Source organism: Salvelinus fontinalis, chromosome 5 (assembly GCF_029448725.1).
Source record: "Salvelinus fontinalis isolate EN_2023a chromosome 5, ASM2944872v1, whole genome shotgun sequence".
In the NCBI taxonomy this organism is placed as follows: domain Eukaryota; kingdom Metazoa; phylum Chordata; class Actinopteri; order Salmoniformes; family Salmonidae; genus Salvelinus; species Salvelinus fontinalis.
This window is the reverse complement of record NC_074669.1, coordinates 39,026,185-39,046,184: the sequence shown is the minus strand read 5'-3', so window position 1 is coordinate 39,046,184 and position 20,000 is coordinate 39,026,185. Positions and strand designations below refer to the sequence as shown.

Sequence of the window (20,000 nt, the reverse complement as noted above, 5' to 3'; positions counted from 1 at the left end):
CCCATCTAGCCCCCAGATCACTGGGAGAGAGGGGGGGGGGGGAATAAACCCCATCTAGCCCCCAGATCACTGGGAGAGAGGGGGGGGGGGGAATAAACCCCATCTAGCCCCCAGATCACTGGGAGAGAGGGGTGGGGGGGGGAATAAACCCCATCTAGCCCCCAGATCACTGGGAGAGGGGGGGGGAATAAACCCCATCTAGCCCCCAGATCACTGGGAGGGAGGGGGGGGGGGGGAGAATAAACCCCATCTAGCCCCCAGATCACTGGGAGAGAGGGTGGGGGGGGGAATAAACCCCATCTAGCCCCCAGATCACTGGGAGAGGGGGGGGGAATAAACCCCATCTAGCCCCCAGATCACTGGGAGGGAGGGGGGGGGGGGAATAAACAAACAGATGCAAAAGGAAAACAAGGAAAATATTTATTCACTTTAAATGTAAAATGCAAAATAGGGGGAAAAAGTCAAACACACACACACTCCTACACACACACACACACACACACACACTCCTACACACACACACTCCTACTCCTACACACACACACTCCTACACACACACACACACTCCTACTCCTACATACACACACTCCTACACACACACACACACTCCTACTCCTACACACACACACTCCTACACACACACACACACACTCCTGCACACACACACACACTCCTACTCCTACGCACACACACACTCCTACACACACGCACACTCCTACACACACACACACACTCCTACTCCTACACACACACACTCCTGCACACACACACACACTCCTACTCCTACACACACACACTCCTACACACACACACACACTCCTGCACACACACACACACACACCAGCCAGATGTACAGTTAAATCAAGGAAGTAAAGGAGCCAATAGAAACCTTCAATATGTTCCTCTATATAAAGACTGTAACAGGTCTGTACTGTAACAGGTCTGTACTGTAACAGGTCTCTACTGTAACAGGTCTGTACTGTTCCTCTATATAAAGACTGTAACAGGTCTGTACTGTTCCTCTATATAAAGACTGTAACAGGTCTGTACTGTAACAGGTCTGTACTGTAACAGGTCTCTACTGTAACAGGTCTGTACTGTTCCTCTATATAAAGACTGTAACAGGTCTGTACTGTAACAGGTCTGTACTGTAACAGGTCTCTACTGTAACAGGTCTGTACTGGTTTTGTATATTCAAGTAGGAGATCTCTAACCATACAACTCTGTCAGGTTTGCACCGTCTTTGTCTTACGGGGTTAATAATCGATCATGTGACCTGACTAACCTGGTCGGCGACGTGAGCGATCGCAGCTCATTCAAAAATACCCCCGGACCCCAACCCCCCCTACCTGCTACGACACCAATATGGATTATTATAGAGGTCTGATTTACCCCCCCCCCCCACACACACACACACACACACACCAATACGTCTAGCCTATATATAATCATATATATATTTAATCTACTATTCTTGAGGCACAACAGCCATTGAACACGCAGTTTTCACCCATAAAGTATTTATCTATCAATCTATCAATCTATTTGTATCTCTCGATGTGGGTTTGAGCATTTTGTTTTGGTGGCTCGTAGTTTGGAGTTATGCACGGCACAACACAGGAGAACGTCAGGAGAAAAGGAGAAGGAGGCTCTTTCTTTTTTGAAGAGAGGCACACGATTCATTCAGCTTAGAGGCAAACTAACGCCGAGGACACGGAGAGAAGCAAACTAACGCCGAGGACACGGAGAGAAGCAAACTAACGCCGAGGACACGGAGAGAAGCAAACTAACGCCGAGGACACGGAGAGAAGCAAACTAACGCCGAGGACACGGAGAGAAGCAAACTAACGCCGAGGACACGGAGAGAAGCAAACTAACGCCGAGGACACGGAGAGAAGCAAACTAACGCCGAGGACACGGAGAGAAGCAAACTAACGCCGAGGACACGGAGAGAAGCAAACTAACGCCGAGGACACGGAGAGAAGCAAACTAACGCCGAGGACACGGAGAGAAGCAAACTAACGCCGAGGACACGGAGAGAAGCAAACTAACGCCGAGGACACGGAGAGAAGCAAACTAACGCCGAGGACACGGAGAGAAGCAAACTAACGCCGAGGACACGGAGAGAAGCAAACTAACGCCGAGGACACGGAGAGAGGCAAACTAACGCCGAGGACACGGAGAGAAGCAAACTAACGACGAGGACACGGAGAGAAGCAAACTAACGCCGAGGACACGGAGAGAAGCAAACTAACGCCGAGGACACAGAGAGAAGCAAACTAACGCCGAGGACACGGAGAGAAGCAAACTAACGACGAGGACACAGAGAGAAGCAAACTAACGCCGAGGACACGGAGAGAAGCAAACTAACGACGAGGACACAGAGAGAAGCAAACTAACGACGAGGACACAGAGAGAAGCAACCGTGCAAACCAGCGCCAGGCATGAAGTGCAAAAAAAAAGATCTCCAGAACGAAGGGAAGAGAAAGGATGAAGGATTGTAATATCTCTCTTAGCAGCAAAGAATTGCAATGAACATTTTAGTTTAGTTTTCTGTGGGGGGAAAAAAAATGGACATTGTTCATGCCAAGGATGTTCAAAGGGATTTAAAGTGAATCGGATGGAGTGAGACTATATAAACACTTGATTTAGGTCGGATCGCCGATTGGGGAAGCGTAGGAACAAGTAAAGCAGGATTGGGGAAGCGTAGCAACAAGTAAAGCAGGATTGGTGATGCGTAGGAACAAGTAAAGCAGGATTGGTGGGAACAAGTATAGCAGGATTGGTGAAGCGTAGGAACAAGTAAAGCAAGATTGGTGACGCGTAGGAACAAGTAAAGCAGGATTGGTGAAGCGTAGGAACAAGTAAAGCAGGATTGGTGAAGCGTAGGAACAAGTAAAGCAGGATTGGTCGGAACAAGCAAAGCAGCGATATTTAATTGATCTAATAACTGTAGGGAGATGATCTAGCCAGCAACCCTCAATATCATTCAGCATCTCATACAATCTTTTAATCATCGGAGGAAAGGCCTTAAAAGAGACAGATAGGTTTAGAGGCAAAAGTCTGTCTGTCTATGAACCAAAAGCCTCTGCAAAGTACAAACTAAGCATCCGCATTCCAGTCTGCTACCGTGTTGAAGGTGGGCGACACACTAGTAGACATTCTGCTCATATACATGCAATACATGGTACTGTATATGTACAGGGAACTGACAGAATAATGGAAACACTGGAGGAAATGAGGGATTGAAAGCTGGGTGTTTCTTGAGTTAATTAAGCAATTAACGATCCCATCGTGCTTAGGGTGAAAACCCACATATGCCATGGCCGTGTCAGTCACCAGATCTCAACCCAATTCAACACTTTACGGGGAGATTCTGGAGCGGCGCCTGAGACGGCGTTTTTCCACCACCGTCCACAAAAAAAAACACCAAAACGATGGAATTTCTCGTGGAAGAACGGGCGTCTCATCCCTCCAATAGAGTTCCAGACACTTGTAGAATTCATGCCAAGATGCACTGAAGCAGTTCTGATTGGTGGAGGCCCAACGCCCCATTGAGACACTATATGTTGGTGTTTCCTTTACTTTGGCAGTTACCTGTATATATATGCATGAGAATAAATGTCCATTCAAATGTATATCACATATCTCTAAATACACTCTACACATGTACATGGTTAGTTTAGTTCAGGTTGTGATGGTTAGTTTAGTTCAGGTTGTGATGGTTAGTTCAGGTTGTGATGGTTAGTTTAGTTCAGGTTGTGATGGTTAGTTTAGTTCAGGTTGTGATGGTTAGTTTAGTTCAGGTTGTGATGGTTAGTTCAGGTTGTGATGGTTAGTTTAGTTCAGGTTGTGATGGTTAGTTTAGTTCAGGTTGTGATGGTTAGTTCAGGTTGTGATGGTTAGTTTAGTTCAGGTTGTGATGGTTAGTTCAGGTTGTGATGGTTAGTTTAGTTCAGGTTGTGATGGTTAGTTCAGGTTGTGATGGTTAGTTTAGTTCAGGTTGTGATGGTTAGTTCAGGTTGTGATGGTTAGTTCAGGTTGTGATGGTTAGTTTAGTTCAGGTTGTGATGGTTAGTTCAGGGTGTGATGGTTAGTTTAGTTCAGGTTGTGATGGTTAGTTTAGTTCAGGTTGTGATGGTTAGTTCAGGGTGTGATGGTTAGTTTAGTTCAGGTTGTGATGGTTAGTTTAGTTCAGGTTGTGATGGTTAGTTTAGTTCAGGTTGTGATGGTTAGTTTAGTTCAGGTTGTGATGGTTAGTTTAGTTCAGGTTGTGATGGTTAGTTCAGGTTGTGATGGTTAGTTTAGTTCAGGTTGTGATGGTTAGTTCAGGTTGTGATGGTTAGTTCAGGTTGTGATGGTTAGTTCAGGTTGTGATGGTTAGTTCAGGTTGTGATGGTTAGTTTAGTTCAGGTTGTGATGGTTAGTTCAGGTTGTGATGGTTAGTTCAGGTTGTGATGGTTAGTTCAGGTTGTGATGGTTAGTTCAGGTTGTGATGGTTAGTTCAGGTTGTGATGGTTAGTTTAGTTCAGGTTGTGATGGTTAGTTTAGTTCAGGTTGTGATGGTTAGTTCAGGTTGTGATGGTTAGTTTAGTTCAGGTTGTGATGGTTAGTTCAGGTTGTGATGGTTAGTTCAGGTTGTGATGGTTAGTTCAGGTTGTGATGGTTAGTTTAGTTCAGGTTGGGAACTACGTGGGTGTGAGGGTTAGTTTAGGTTGTAACACAATATGATGCGTGGGTGTGTTCTGTGGTTGTCAAGCCTGTTCTAGGGTGTGTCCCATATGACACCCTATTCCCTATATAGTGCACGACTTTAGACCAGAGCCCTATGGCCCCCTATTCCCTACATAGTGCTCTACTTTAGACCAGAGCCCTATGGAACCCTATTCCCTACATAGTGCTCTACTTTAGACCAGGACCCATAGGGTAGTGCACCAAGGCAGAGAGTGCACTTTGGGGAAACAGCCCAGTCCTCCCTCTATCTCCTCTGGTAAACCTCCTCTAATAGAACTGTTGCTATATGGAGCCAGCCACAATGCTGTTGGATGAAACACATCTATCTACATATAATATTATCTATCCCTGCTGCTCTGCTCGGGGGCACATTTTGGGGTGTTACCGGGACTTTACCGGGCACGTTTGTGGGTAGCGGTTACCGGGACGTCCCACACAGTGAAGTCATCATTAAAGATCAAAAACTGAAGGAAATATTGAAAAATAAAACATATTCACGATTAACTCAAAGATTAAAACACAAGGAGAACCCCCCCGTGCCAACCCGTTCCCGTCCCTCCCGCTTCCTCTAAGTGCCAACGCCAGTGAGGTGGGTGGGGCCTGGTTGAGGAAGGAGGAGCCAATTCAAGTCCAGCTGTCTGTCATTGGCTGGTGGGATCACATGGTCTTCACTGAAGGTCCAACCCAATAGGCTAGTCCTCTCTCCAGTTCAACAGCATCATGTTCAGTTTCACAGCCAGCAGGGAGTGTGTGTGTGTGTGTGTGTGTGTGTGTGTGTGTGTGTGTGTGTGTGTGTGTGTGTGTGTGTGTGTGTGTGTGTGTGTGTGTGTGTGTGTGTGTGTGTGTGTGTGTGTTAGGAGGGGGCGGCACGGCGAGTGGTTGATGGTGATTGGTTGTCGCTCTGTGAAGTCCGATAGATCCAGAGCTCTGATAGGTCAGAGGTCATTAAAAGGCCGGAGACAGAGAGGGAGGGTCACTCCCAGCCGTTGTCCTTGATCATGTGAGCCAGCTCGATGATGAACTTCCCCTCCTTGTACTTCTGACTGCTCTCGAACGCATGCTCCTGCAACACAACATGCTGTCCGTCAACAACAACAACAACAACAACAACAACAAAACATTAGGCTGACGTCACCATGTAGGTTTAGAATGTATCATACTAACCAGGTCCTGTAGTTCTACTGACCCCCCCTGTTGGCTGCCTTAAAGCCAGGCACAACAGGCTGAAATGACATTTTAGCAAAACTGTTTCTGATATGTTGGTATTTTGGTCCATTTAATATTAGTATTTTCAAAAGAAAGTTGTCAAACTTGATGAAAATGTATATTTAGTTTAGTTTATCACGTCATCAACATTTATTGGACTTTTAACCACTTTAGAATGGACATACATCGACCATTTGATAGCCCACTACAGTAAAATACACATAATTTCAAAGCCCATTTTCATAGAGAATGTTACAAAAATACATTTAGTAATTTACTTTGAAGAAATGATGATGGGGGTCTGAATAGGGCTTTTGGAAGTCAGTGTACTTGTCTTTAACGGCAGAGAGCCAGACTCTCTCCACACGCCAACTCATTCTCCACAGCTTCAGAAGCTTCTTCATTCATGTTCAGTAGTTTTATCCTTAGATACACTGAACAAAAATATAAACGTAACATGTAAAGTGTTGGTCTCATGTTCCATGAGCTGAAATAAAATAACCCAGAAATGTTCTATATGCACGAAAAGCTTATTTCTCTCAAATATTGTGTATAAATGTGTTTACGTCCCTGTTCATTTCTCCTTTGCCAAGATAATCCATCCACCTAACAGGTGTGGCATATTAAGAAGCTGATTAAACAGCATGATCATTAGACAGGCACACCTTGTGCTGCGGACAATAATAGACCACTCTAAAATTCCACAGATGTCTCAAGTTTTAACGGAGCGTGCAATTGGCATGCTGACTGCAGGAATGTCCACTAGAGATGTTGCCAGAGAATTTAATGTTCATTCAAGCCTCTTCCAATGTCCTTTTAGAGAATTTGGCAGTACGTCCAACCGGCCTCACAACCGACCACGTGTAACCACACTAGCCCAGGACCTCCACATCTGGCTTCTTCACCGGCGGGATCATCTGAGACCAACCACCCGAATAGCTGATGAAACTGGGAGTTGCACAACCAAAGAGTTATTGCACAAACTGTCAGAAACCGTCTCAGGGAAGCTCATCTGCGTGCTCGTCGTCCTCACCAGGGTCTGACTGCAGTTCAGCGTCGTAACTGACTTCAGTGGACAAATGTTCACCTTTGATGGCCACTGACACGCTGGAGAAGTGTGCTCTTCATGGATGATACCTAGTTTCAACTGTACCTGGCAGATTGCAGATGGCGTGTATGGCATCGTGTGGGCGAGCGGTTTGCTGATGTCAACGTTGTGAACAGAGTGCCCCATGGTGGCGGTGGGGTTATGGTATGGGCAGGCATAAGCTACAGACAATGAACACAATTGCATTTTATCGATGGCAATTTGAATGCACAGAGATACCGTGATGAGATCCTGAGGGCCATTGTCGTGCCATTCATCTGCTGCCATCACCTAATGTTTCAGCATGATAATGCACAGCCCCATGTTGCAATGATCTGTACACAATTCCTGGAAGCTGAAAATGTCCCAGTTGTTCCATGGCCTGCATACTCACCAGACATGTCACCCATTGAGCATGTTTGGGATGCTCTGGATCGATGTGTACGACAGTGTGTTCCAGTTCCCGCCAATATCCAGCAACTTCCCACAGCCATTGAAGAGGAGTGGGACAACATTCCACAGGCCACAATCAACAGCCTGATCAACTCTATGTGAAGGAGATGTGTCACGCTGCATGAGGCAAATGGTGGTCACACCAGATACTGACTGGTTTTCTGATCCATGCCTCTACCAATTGTTTTTTACGGTACAGTGCATTGGCAAAGTATTCAGACCCCTTGACCTTTTCCACAGTTTGTTACAGCTTAGTTCTAAAATAGATTCAATCATTTTTCTTGGATATGACGCTACAAGCTTGGCACACCTGTTTTTTGGGGAGTTTCTCCCATTCTTCTCTGCAGATCCTCTCAAGCTCTGTCAGGTTGGATGGGGAGCGTTGCTGCACAGCTATTTTCAGGTCTCTCCAGAGATGCTTGATCGGGTTAAAGTCCAGGCTCTGGCAAGGCCACTCAAGGACATTCAGAGACTTGTCCCGAAGCCACTCCTGCGTTGTCTTGGCTGTGTGCTTAGTGTTGTTGTCCTGTTGGAAAGTGAACTTTTTCCCCAGTCTGAGGTCCTGAGTGCTCTGGAGCAGGTTTTCATCAAGGATCTCTCTGTACTTTGCACCGTTCATCTTTTCCTCGATCCTGACTAGTCTCTCAGTCTCTGCCGCTGAAAAACATCCCCACAGCATGATGCTGCCACCACCATGCTTCACCGTAGGGATGGTGCCAGGTTTCCTTCAGACGTGACACTTGGCATTCAGGCCAAATAGTACAATCTTGGTTTCATCAGACCAGAGAGTCCTTTAGTTGCCTTTTGGCAAACTCCAAGTGGGCTGTCATGTGCCTTTTACTGAGGAGTGGCCACTCTACCAAGCCTGATTGATGGAGTGCTGCCGAGATAGTTGTCCTTCTGGAAGGTTCTCCCATCTCCACAGAGAAACTCTGGAGCTCTGTCTGAGTGACCATCTGGTTCTTGGTCACCTCCCTGACCAAGGCCCTTCTCCCCTATTTGGTCAGTTTGGCAGAGCGGCTAGCTCTAGGAAGAGTCTTGGTGGTTCCAAACTTCTTCCATTTAAGAATGATGGAGGCCACTGTGTTCTTGGGGACCTTCAATGCTGCTGAAGTGTTTTGGTACCCTTCCCCAGATCTGTGCCTGGACACAATCCTGTCTCGGAGCTCTACAGACAACTTCTTCGTCCTCATGGCTTGGTTTTTGTTCTGAAATGCACTGTCAACTGTGGGACCTTATATAGACAGGTGTGTGCCTTTCCACACCATGTCCAACCAATTGAATTTACCACAGGTGGACTCCAATCAAGTTGTAGAAACATCTCAAGGATGATCAAGGGAAACTGGAAGCACCTGAGCTCAATTTAGTCTCATAGCAAAGGGTCTGAATATTTATGGAAATAAGGTATTTCTGTTTTATATTTTTAATAAATTAGCAAAAATGTCTAAAAACCTGTTTTCGCTTTGTCATTATGGGGTATTGTGATGTCATTATGGGGTATTGTGATGTCATTATGGGGTATTGTGATGTCATTATGGGGTATTGTGATGTCATTATGGGGTATTGTGATGTCATTATGGGGTATTGTGTGTAGATTGATGAGTAAAAAAAATATAGAATCCATTTTTGAATAAGGCTGTAACGTAACAAAATGTGGACAAAGTCAAGGGGTCTGAATACTTTGCACTGTATCTGTGACCAACAGATGTATATCTGTATTCCCAGTCATGTTAAATCCATAGATCAGGACCTAATGAATTTATATCAATTGACTGATTTCCTTTATATGAACTGTAACTCAGTACATTTTTTGAATTGTTGCATGTTGTGTTTATATTATGGTTCAGTGTATATTTTCCAGACTTACCAAAGAGGGAATTGTTGATTCGTTGCACATTTTTTATTCTAGATAAAATGTAATGTAAATGCCTTTAGTGATTTATAGATAGAAGTAGGAAGACAGTATTTATCTGTTTTGTGTCTTTAGTGTCTGTCCTGTAGTGTCTTTAACAAAATTAATATTTTATTTTATTTAGGCTGACTTCATTCAGTGTCCATAAAAATGAATTGCGTCGTATGCAAATACGCATATATTTAATGAGATATCGCCTCATTTGCATGTTTTAATAAAAATATTTCAGAAAACGTGTAATACAAAAAAGTATTATATTTGTGTTTACATTTAACTGGTAAAAGTTGATTGTGATTAAGAGAAAAACAAATCCCTATTAGGGTGTGGTACCGGGCCTTAAGAATGTGAAAACAATGAGACAAGGTCTAGTGCTGTATGTTGATTGCTGTAGACTTGTGGGTTGGGTTGATTTAAGCTGTGATGTATTTTTAACTGCCATTAAAAGTTAAGTGTGAGTCTGCCTTGAGAATGTGTGTAGTAGGTAGGTAGGTAGATAGGTGACATTTTTGTTTGAGCGGTAGGTGTAGTGGGTAGGTGACATTTTGTTAGAGCGGTAGGTGTAGTAGGTAGGTAGATAGGTGGCATTTTGTTTGAGCGGTAGGTGCAGTAGGTAGGTGACATTTTGTTAGAGCGGTAGGTGTAGTAGGTAGATGACATTTTGTTAGAGCGGTAGGTGTAGTAGGTAGGTAGATAGGTGACATTTTGTTAGAGCAGTAGGTGTAGTAGGTAGGTAGATAGGTGACATTTTGTTAGAGCGGTAGGTGTAGTAGGTAGGTAGATAGGTGACATTTTGTTAGAGCGGTAGGTGTAGTAGGTAGATGACATTTTGTTGGAGCGGTAGGTGTAGTAGGTAGGTAGATAGGTGACATTTTGTTAGAGCAGTAGGTGTAGTAGGTAGGTAGATAGGTGACATTTTGTTAGAGCGGTAGGTGTAGTAGGTAGGTAGATAGGTGACATTTTGTTAGAGCGGTAGGTGTAGTAGGTAGGTAGATAGGTGACATTTTGTTAGAGCGGTAGGTGTAGTAGGTCGATGACATTTTGTTTGAGCAGTAGGTGTAGTAGGTAGGTAGATAGGTGACATTTTGTTTGAGCGGTAGGTGTAGTAGGTAGGTAGATAGGTGACATTTTGTTTGAGCGGTAGGTGTAGTACGTAGATGACATTTTGTTAGAGCGGTAGGTGTAGTAGATAGGTGACATTTTGTTTGAGCAGTAGGTGTAGTAGGTAGGTAGATAGGTGACATTTTGTTTGAGCGGTAGGTGTAGTAGGTAGGTAGGTGACATACGTATTTCCAGCCCAGAGTGGTTTTACAGTTTTCACAGTAGATGTCAGCGACGGCATGTAAACCCGTTAGGAGAACCCGCTCCTCGGCCGGCCCACAGCCCACGTTCACACTAAGGGAGAGAGAGAGAGAGAGAGAATAGCTCCATTTAAGATTATGTTTAGGCATAAGAGTTTTTAAAGAGAAATTGTTGCAGCTTGGCCCGATATAGACAAGTGGTCAGCTGATGAAACATCCGGGTTTTAATACTCACAGAGTTAAAGAGGGGGTTTAATACTCACACAGAGTTAAAGAGGGGGTTTAATACTCACACAGAGTTAAAGAGGGGGTTTAATACTCACACAGAGTTAAAGAGGGGGTTTAATACTCACACAGAGTTAAAGAGGGGGTTTAATACTCACACAGGGTTAAAGAGGGGGTTTAATACTCACACAGAGTTAAAGAGGGGGTTAAATACTTACACAGAGTTAAAGAGGGGGTTTAATACTCACACAGAGTTAAAGAGGGGGTTTAATACTCACACAGAGTTAAAGAGGGGGTTTAATACTTACACAGAGTTAAAGAGGGGGTTTAATACTCACACAGAGTTAAAGAGGGGGTTTAATACTCACACAGAGTTAAAGAGGGGGTTAAATACTTACACAGAGTTAAAGAGGGGGTTTAATACTCACACAGAGTTAAAGAGGGGGTTTAATACTCACAGAGTTAAAGAGGGGGTTTAATACTTACACAGAGTTAAAGAGGGGGTTTAATACTTATACAGAGTTAAAGAGGGGGTTTAATACTCACACAAGAGTTAAAGAGGGGGTTTAATACTCACACAGAGTTAAAGAGGGGGTTTAATACTCACACAGAGTTAAAGAGGGGGTTTAATACTTACACAGAGTTAAAGAGGGGGTTTAATACTCACAGAGTTAAAGAGGGGGTTTAATACTCACACAGAGTTAAAGAGGGGGTTTAATACTTACACAGAGTTAAAGAGGGGGTTTAATACTTACACAGAGTTAAAGAGGGGTTTTAATACTTACACAGAGTTAAAGAGGGGGTTTAATACTCACACAGAGTTAAAGAGGGGGTTTAATACTCACACAGAGTTAAAGAGGGGGTTTAATACTCACACAGAGTTAAAGAGGGGGTTTAATACTCACAGAGTTAAAGAGGGGGTTTAATACTTACATAGAGTTAAAGAGGGGGTTTAATACTCACACAGAGTTAAAGAGGGGTTTAATACTCACACAGAGTTAAAGAGGGGGTTTAATACTCACACAGAGTTAAAGAGGGGGTTTAATACTCACACAGAGTTAAAGAGGGGGTTTAATACTCACACAGAGTTAAAGAGGGGGTTTAAAACTTACACAGAGTTAAAGAGGGGTTTAATACTTACACAGAGTTAAAGAGGGGGTTTAATACTCACACAGAGTTAAAGAGGGGGTTTAATACTTACACAGAGTTAAAGAGGGGGTTTAATACTCACACAGAGTTAAAGAGGGGGTTTAATACTTACACAGAGTTAAAGAGGGGGTTTAATACTTACACAGAGTTAAAGAGGGGGTTTAATACTCACACAGAGTTAAAGAGGTAGGCTCTCCCCTGGCTGCCTTGGAATGACTGGAATAGAGAAAATAAAAAACGTTAGATCACATGAAGGAACCTCAGAAAAGTGTGTGTGTGGCCCCCTGTTCTCTCTGTATCTCTGTCTATGTGTGTGGGGCCCCCTGTTCTCTCTGTATCTCTGTCTATGTGTGTGTGGCCCCCTGTTCTCTCTGTATCTCTATCTATGTGTGTGTGTGGCCCCCTGCTCTCTGTATCTCTATCTATGTGTGTGTGGCCCCCTGCTCTCTCTGTATCTCTATCTATGTGTGTGTGTGGCCCCCTGTTCTCTCTGTATCTCTATCTATGTGTGTGTGGCCCCCTGTTCTCTCTGTATCTCTATCTATGTGTGTGTGGCCCCCTGTTCTCTCTGTATCTCTGTCTATGTGTGTGTGGCCCCCTGCTCTCTCTGTCTCTATCTATGTGTGTGTGGCCCCCTGCTCTCTCTGTCTCTATCTATGTGTGTGTGGCCCCCTGTTCTCTCTGTATCTCTATCTATGTGTGTGTGTGGCCCCCTGCTCTCTCTGTATCTCTATCTATGTGTGTGTGGCCCCCTGTTCTCTCTGTATCTCTGTCTATGTGTGTGTGGCCCCCTGTTCTCTCTGTATCTCTGTCTATGTGTGTGTGTGGCCCCCTGCTCTCTCTGTATCTCTGTCTATGTGTGTGTGTGGCCCCCTGCTCTCTGTATCTCTGTCTATGTGTGTGTGTGGCCCCCTGCTCTCTCTGTCTCTCTGTCTATGTGTGTGTGTGGCCCCCTGTTCTCTCTGTATCTCTGTCTATGTGTGTGTGTGGCCCCCTGCTCTCTCTGTCTCTATCTATGTGTGTGTGGCCCCCTGTTCTCTCTGTATCTCTATCTATGTGTGTGTGGCCCCCTGCTCTCTCTGTCTCTCTCTCTGTATATGTGTGTGTGTGTGTGTGTGTGTGTGTGTGTGTGTGCACGTGCGTGTGTGCGTGCGCGCGACTGGGCCACATCCTGATAGCATTAGCCAGTATTAATATAAACACTGAACACCTATAGCTGGTTGATGTAGGCGTAAAAGGTGTCTGCATACTCACTGTATGCCTCTGTGTGAGGTGTGACTGCATTGTATATCACAGACTGATTATGTAAGGTGCGTGTGTGTGTGTGTGTGTGTGTGTGTGTGTGTGTGTGTGTGTGTGTGTGTGTGTGTGTGTGTGTGTGTGTGTGTGTGTGGGAGGGAGGGAGGGAGGGAGGGAGGGAGGGAGGGAGGGCGACCTTCTGCTTGGACTGAGGGATCTGGGTCAGCACTGCAGAGTGGTAGACACATTAACTCAACAGACAGGAAAGAGAGAGGGAGAGAGAGACAGGGGGGGAGATGGGGGGAGAGAGAGAGAGAGAGAGAGGGTGATACAGAGTGAGAAAGAGAGAGAGAGGGGAGGAGATGGGGAGAGAGAGAGAGAGGGTGATACAGAGTGAGAAAGAGAGAGAGGGAGAGAGATGTGGAGAGAGAGAGAGAGGGTGATACAGAGTGAGAAAGAGAGAGAGAGGGAGAGAGATGTGGAGAGAGAGAGAGAGGGTGATACAGAGTGAGAAAGAGAGAGAGAGGGAAGGAGATGGGGAGAGAGAGAGAGGGTGATACAGAGTGAGAAAGAGAGAGAGAGGGTTAGGTCTTACACTATAAAAGTATGTAGACATCCCTTCAAATCAGTGGATTTGGCTATTTCAGCCACACCCGTTGCTGACAGGTGTATAAAATCAAGCATACAACCATGCAATCTCCACAGACAAACATTGGCAGTAGAATGGCCTTACTGAAGAGCTCAGTGACTTTCAACGTGGCACCGTCATAGGATGCCACCTTTCCAACAAGTCAGTTTGTAACATTTCTGCCGTTTTAGAGCTGCCCTGGTCAACTGTAAGTACTGTTATTGTGACGTGTAAATGTCTATGAGCAACAACGGCTTAGCCACGAAGTGGTAGGCCACACGAGCCTAAGATCGCCATGCGCAATGCCAAGCGTCGGCTGGAGTGGTGGTAAACTCGCTGCCATTGGACTCTGGAGCAGTGGAAATGCGTTCTTTGGAGTGATGAATCACGCTTCAACATCTGGCAGGCCAAAGGACTAATCTGGGTTTGGTTGATGCCAGGAGAACACTACCTGCCCCAATGCATAGTGCCAACTGTAAAGTTTGGTGGAGGAATAATGGTCTTGGGCTGTTTTTCATGGTTCGGGCCCCTTAGTTCCAGTGAAGGGAAATCTTAACGCTACAGCATACAATGACATTCTAGATGATTCTGTGCTTCCAACTTTGTGGCAACAGTTTGGGGAAGTCCCTTTCCTGTTTCAGCATGACAAAGCCCCCGTGCACAAAGCAAGGTCCATACAGAAATGGTTTGTCGAGATCGGTGTGGAAGAACTTGACTGGCCTGCACAGAGCCCTGACCTCAACCCCATCGAACACCTTTGGGATAAATTGAAACACTGACTGCGAGCCAGGCCTAATCGCCCAACATCAGTGCAAAATGGGAAAAACACCAAATTGAGACTCTGCATGCAGAATTCTGCAAATATATCCTCCGTGTACAACGTAGAACACCAAATAATGCATGCAGAGCAGAATTAGGCCGATACCCGCTAATTATCAAAATCCAGAAAAGAGACGTTAAATTCTACAACCACCTAAAAGGAAGCGATTCCCAAACCTTCCATAACAAAGCCATCACCTACAGAGAGATGAACCTGGAGAATAGTCCCCTAAGCAAGCTGGTCCTGGGGCTCTGGTCACAAACATAAACACACCCCACAGAGCCCCAGGACAACAGCACAATTAGACCCAACCAAATCATGACAAAACTAAAAGATAATTACTTGACACATTGGAAAGAATTAACAAAAAAACAGAGCAAACTAGAATGCTATTTGGCCCTAAACAGAGAGTACACAGTGGCAGAATGCCTGACCACCGTGACTGACCCAAACTTAAGGAAAGCTTTGACTATGTACAGACTCAGTGAGCATAGCCTTGCTATTGAGAAAGGCCGCCGTAGGCAGACATGGCTCTCAAGAGAAGACAGGCTATGTGCTCACTGCCCACAAAATGAGGTGGAAACTGAGCTGCACTTCCTAACCTCCTGCCAAATGTATGACCATATTAGAGAGACATATTTCCCTCAGATCACACAGATCCACAAAGAATCCGAAAACAAACCCAATTTTGATAAACTCCCACATCTACTGGGTGAAATACCACAGTGTGACATCACAGCAGCAAGATGTGTGACCTGCTGCCACAAGAAAAGGGCAACCAGTGAAGAACAAACACCATTGTTAATAAAACCCATATTTATGCTTATTTATTTACCCTTTCATACATTAACCATTTGCACATTGTTACAACACTGTATATATACATAATGACATTTGAAATGCCCTTATTATTTTGGAATTTTTGTGAGTGTAATGTTTATCCTGTTGGGGATGGGGGCGCTGTTTAGACTATTTATGCTAATTTGGCTAATTTTTTAAACGGCTTCCCACAAAATCCTTGATCGTACAATATGCATATTATTATTATTATTGGATAGAAAACAGTCTATAGTTTCTATAGGAGTTGAAATTTTGTCTCTAAGTGGAACAGAGCCCATTCTACAGCAATTTCCCTGACATGGAGTCAGATTTGAGAAATGTTGGCCACTCTTCTGAAGTCAGTTAAAGGGGCACTGTCGTTGCTATGACTATACGGACACTTCTTACGTCTTCCCCTGGATGCCTTTACGTGATGACGATTCCAACGGGGTCGATTGCGCGTTCACAGGCCCTACAAATGAAAAAACCCTGAAGCTAGTCATTCTTTGGGAGCTGCGTCATGAGCCTAGAGGACACCGGCGCGCACCTGTTCCAAGCGTTAGTTTAGCCTGTTATATTTCTCCGGTCATCTTTTCACTCGTTATAGGAGTTAAAAACATCATGAGGTAGTTAATTTAAAGCGTTTTATAGCAATTTATATCCGTTTAGTGCGATTTTGGGACATTTATTTTTGCAACGATGTGAAAAGTTGGGCACGCTTTTCAGTTCATCCCGAACGCAGTTGACATTTCCACATGGCAAGAGGACAGCTTTCCACCAAAAGACGATTTCTCCCAAGAAAGGATCCTTTGCCCAAGATACTGATGGAAGAACAGCTCAAGGTAGGACATTTTTATTATGATAAATCGTGTTTCTGTCGAAACATTTTAGTGGCTTAGGACGCCATGTTTTTTGACGTAGCTTCGCTAGGCGCAAACTGTATTGAAAAGTAAGGATAAATTAAAAAATGTAATAACGCAATTGTATTAAGAATTAAATTGTCTATCAATCCCTGTCCACCCTGTATTTTTTAGTCACGTTTATGAGTATTTATGTATAAGAGTAGATCACTGTCTAAGTGGCGCAAGGACATTTTCTTTACCAGCTTGTCTACATTTCACATTGTCTAACCATGATTTTGGTGGCTAAATATAAACATTTTCGATCAAACTGTATATGCATGTTGTAATGTGATGTTACAGGAGTGTCATCGGAAGAATTCTGAGAAGGTTAGTGAAAAAATTAATATCTTTTGGCGATGTTGACTTTTATCGCTCACTTTGGCTAGAATCAATGCTGGGCTGCTAATTGCTATGTGCTAAGCTAATATAACGATTTATTGTGTTTTCGCTGTAAGACACTTAGAAAATCTGAAATATTGTCTGTATTCACAGGATCTGTGTCTTTCGATTCGTGTATGCTGTGTATTTTTACGAAATGTTTGATGATTAGTAGTTAGGTAAACACGTTGCTCATTGTAATTATTCTAGTCCATTTGTGATGGTGGGGGCAATTGTAAACTATGCCATCTACCTGAAATATGCACTTTTTTCTAACAAAACCTATCCCATACCATAAATATGTTATCAGACTGTCATCTAATGAGTTTTTTTGTTGGTTAGGGGCTATAAATATCTTAGTTTAGCCGAATTGGTGATGGCTACTGGTGTTGGTGGACAAATAAAAGATGGTGGATTATGCTAATGTGTTTTTAGGTAATAGATGTACATCTTTACATATTGTGTCTTCCCTGTAAAACATTTTAAAAATCGGAAATGTTGACTGGATTCACAAGATCTGTGTCTTTCATTAGCTGTATTGGACTTTAATGTGTGAAAGTTAAATATTTTTAAAAAATATTTTTTTTGAATTTCGCGGCACTGGTTTTTCAGTGGGGGGGGGGGGGGTGTGCCGCTAGCGCCACGCTGATCCGACTTATTATCTATTTCACTTGCTTTGGCAATGTAAACATACGTTTCCCATGCCAATAAAGACCTTTGAATTTAAAATGAATTGAGAGCACATGGTCCCTGACTTCAAAACTCTCTCTGCTTTTCAGATGATGGGTACTTAGGGCATCTACTGGAAACGGTGGCTGGGGAAGGCCTGCAGCATCATCAAGGACCCCACACACCTCAGCCAAGAGCGGTTCACTCCCTTACCGTCGGGCAGACCGTATCGGAACAGAAGGTCTGATACCAACAGGATCAGAGAGTTTCTATCTACAAGCCCGTCAGACTGCTGAACACTTGAACTGGACTGACCACCTGCTCTGATTCTAACCCTAACAGGACTGACCACCTGCTCTGATTCTAACAGGACTGACCACCTGCTCTGATTCTAACCCTAACAGGACTGACCACCTGCTCTGATTCTAACAGGACTGACCACCTGCTCTGATTCTAACCCTAACAGGACTGACCACCTGCTCTGATTCTAACAGGACTGACCACCTGCTCTGATTCTAACAGGACTGACCACCTGCTCTGATTCTAACCCTAACAGGACTGACCACCTGCTCTGATTCTAACCCTAACAGGACTGACCACCTGCTCTGATTCTAACAGGACTGACCACCTGCTCTGATTCTAACCCTAACAGGACTGACCACCTGCTCTGATTCTAACCCTAACAGGACTGACCACCTGCTCTGATTCTAACAGGACTGACCACCTGCTCTGATTCTAACCCTAACAGGACTGACCACCTGCTCTGATTCTAACAGGACTGACCACCTGCTCTGATTCTAACAGGACTGACCACCTGCTCTGATTCTAACAGGACTGACCACCTGCTCTGATTCTAACAGGACTAACATCACCTTAGCACACATGCACACACCCACACAGATATACACACACACACACATATTCATTCATGCTACAAACACATCACACCTGCTGTTACTAGACTATTATACTGTCCCCCCCCATTCCTCTCTCCACCTGCTGTTACTAGACTATTATACTGTCCCCCCCCATTCCTCTCTCCACCTGCTGTTACTAGACTATTATACTGCCCCCCCCATTCCTCTCTCCACCTGCTGTTACTAGACTATTATACTGCCCCCCCCATTCCTCTCTCCACCTGCTGTTACTAGACTATTATACTGTCCCCCCCCCATTCCTCTCTCCACCTGCTGTTACTAGACTATTATACTGCCCCCCCCCCCCATTCCTCTCTCCACCTGCTGTTACTAGACTATTATCTACTGCCCCACCCCCATTCCTCTCTCCACCTGCTGTTACTAGACTATTATACTGCCCCCCCCCCCCCATTCCTCTCTCCACCTGCTGTTACTAGACTATTATACTGCCCCCCCCCATTCCTCTCTCCACCTGCTGTTACTAGACTATTATACTGCCCCCCCCCCCATTCCTCTCTCCACCTGCTGTTACTAGACTATTATACTGCCCCCCATCCTCTCACCTGCTGTTAAGAATATACTGCATTCCTCTCTCCACCTGCTGTTATTACTAGACTATTATACCTGTCCCCCCCCCCCCCATTCCTCTCTCCACCTGCTGTTACTAGACTATTATACTGTCCCCCCCCCATTCCTCTCTCCACCTGCTGTTACTAGACTATTATACTGTCCCCCCCCCCATTCCTCTCTCCACCTGCTGTTACTAGACTATTATACTGTCCCCCCCCCATTCCTCTCTCCACCTGCTGTTACTAGACTATTATACTGTCCCCCCCCATTCCTCTCTCCACCTGCTGTTACTAGACTATTATACTGTCCCCCCCCCCCATTCCTCTCTCCACCTGCTGTTACTATACTATTTTACTGTCCCCCCCCCCCCCATTCCTCTCTCCACCTGCTGTTACTAGACTATTATACTGCCCCCCCCATTCCTCTCTCCACCTGCTGTACTAGACTATTATACTGCCCCCCCCCCTACCCATTCCTCTCTCCACCTGCTGTTACTAGACTATTATACTGTCCCCCCTCCCCATTCCTCTCTCCACTGCTGTTACTCAGACTATTATACTGTCCCCCCCCCCCATTCCTCTCTCCACCTGCCGTTACTAGACTATTATACTGTCCCCCCCCCCCCCCCCATTCCTCTCTCCACCTGCTGTTACTAGACTATTATACTGTCCCCCCCCCCCCATACCTCTCATCCACCTGCTGTTACTAGACTATTATACTGTCCCCCCCCCCCCCCCATTCCTCTCTCCACCAGCTGTTACTAGACTATTATACTGTCCCCCCCCCCCCATTCCTCTCTCCACCTGCTGTTACTAGACTATTATACTGTCCCCCCCCCCCCATTCCTCTCTCCACCTGCCGTTACTAGACTATTATACTGTCCCCCCCCCCCCCCATTCCTCTCTCCACCTGCTGTTACTAGACTATTATACTGTCCCCCCCCCCATCTCCTCTCTCCACCTGCTGTTACTAGAACTATTATACTGTCCCCCTC

General features: G+C 45.0%; 1 protein-coding gene across 1 annotated transcript in view; it reads right to left on the bottom strand.

Moving 5' to 3' along the window:
- Positions 1-1,014: 1,014 nt before the first annotated feature.
- LOC129855563 (protein yippee-like 1) overlaps positions 1,015-20,000 on the bottom strand; it is a 47,009-nt gene continuing 28,023 nt past the window's right edge. Inside the window, exons 3-5 of the mRNA XM_055923359.1 lie at positions 12,237-12,280; positions 10,676-10,784; positions 1,015-5,797 (exon numbers count right to left, since the gene is read on the bottom strand). Coding sequence (XP_055779334.1) covers positions 5,708-5,797; positions 10,676-10,784; positions 12,237-12,280 — 243 coding nt within the window. The 3' untranslated portion in view covers positions 1,015-5,707. The remainder of the gene's footprint in view (positions 5,798-10,675; positions 10,785-12,236; positions 12,281-20,000) is intronic.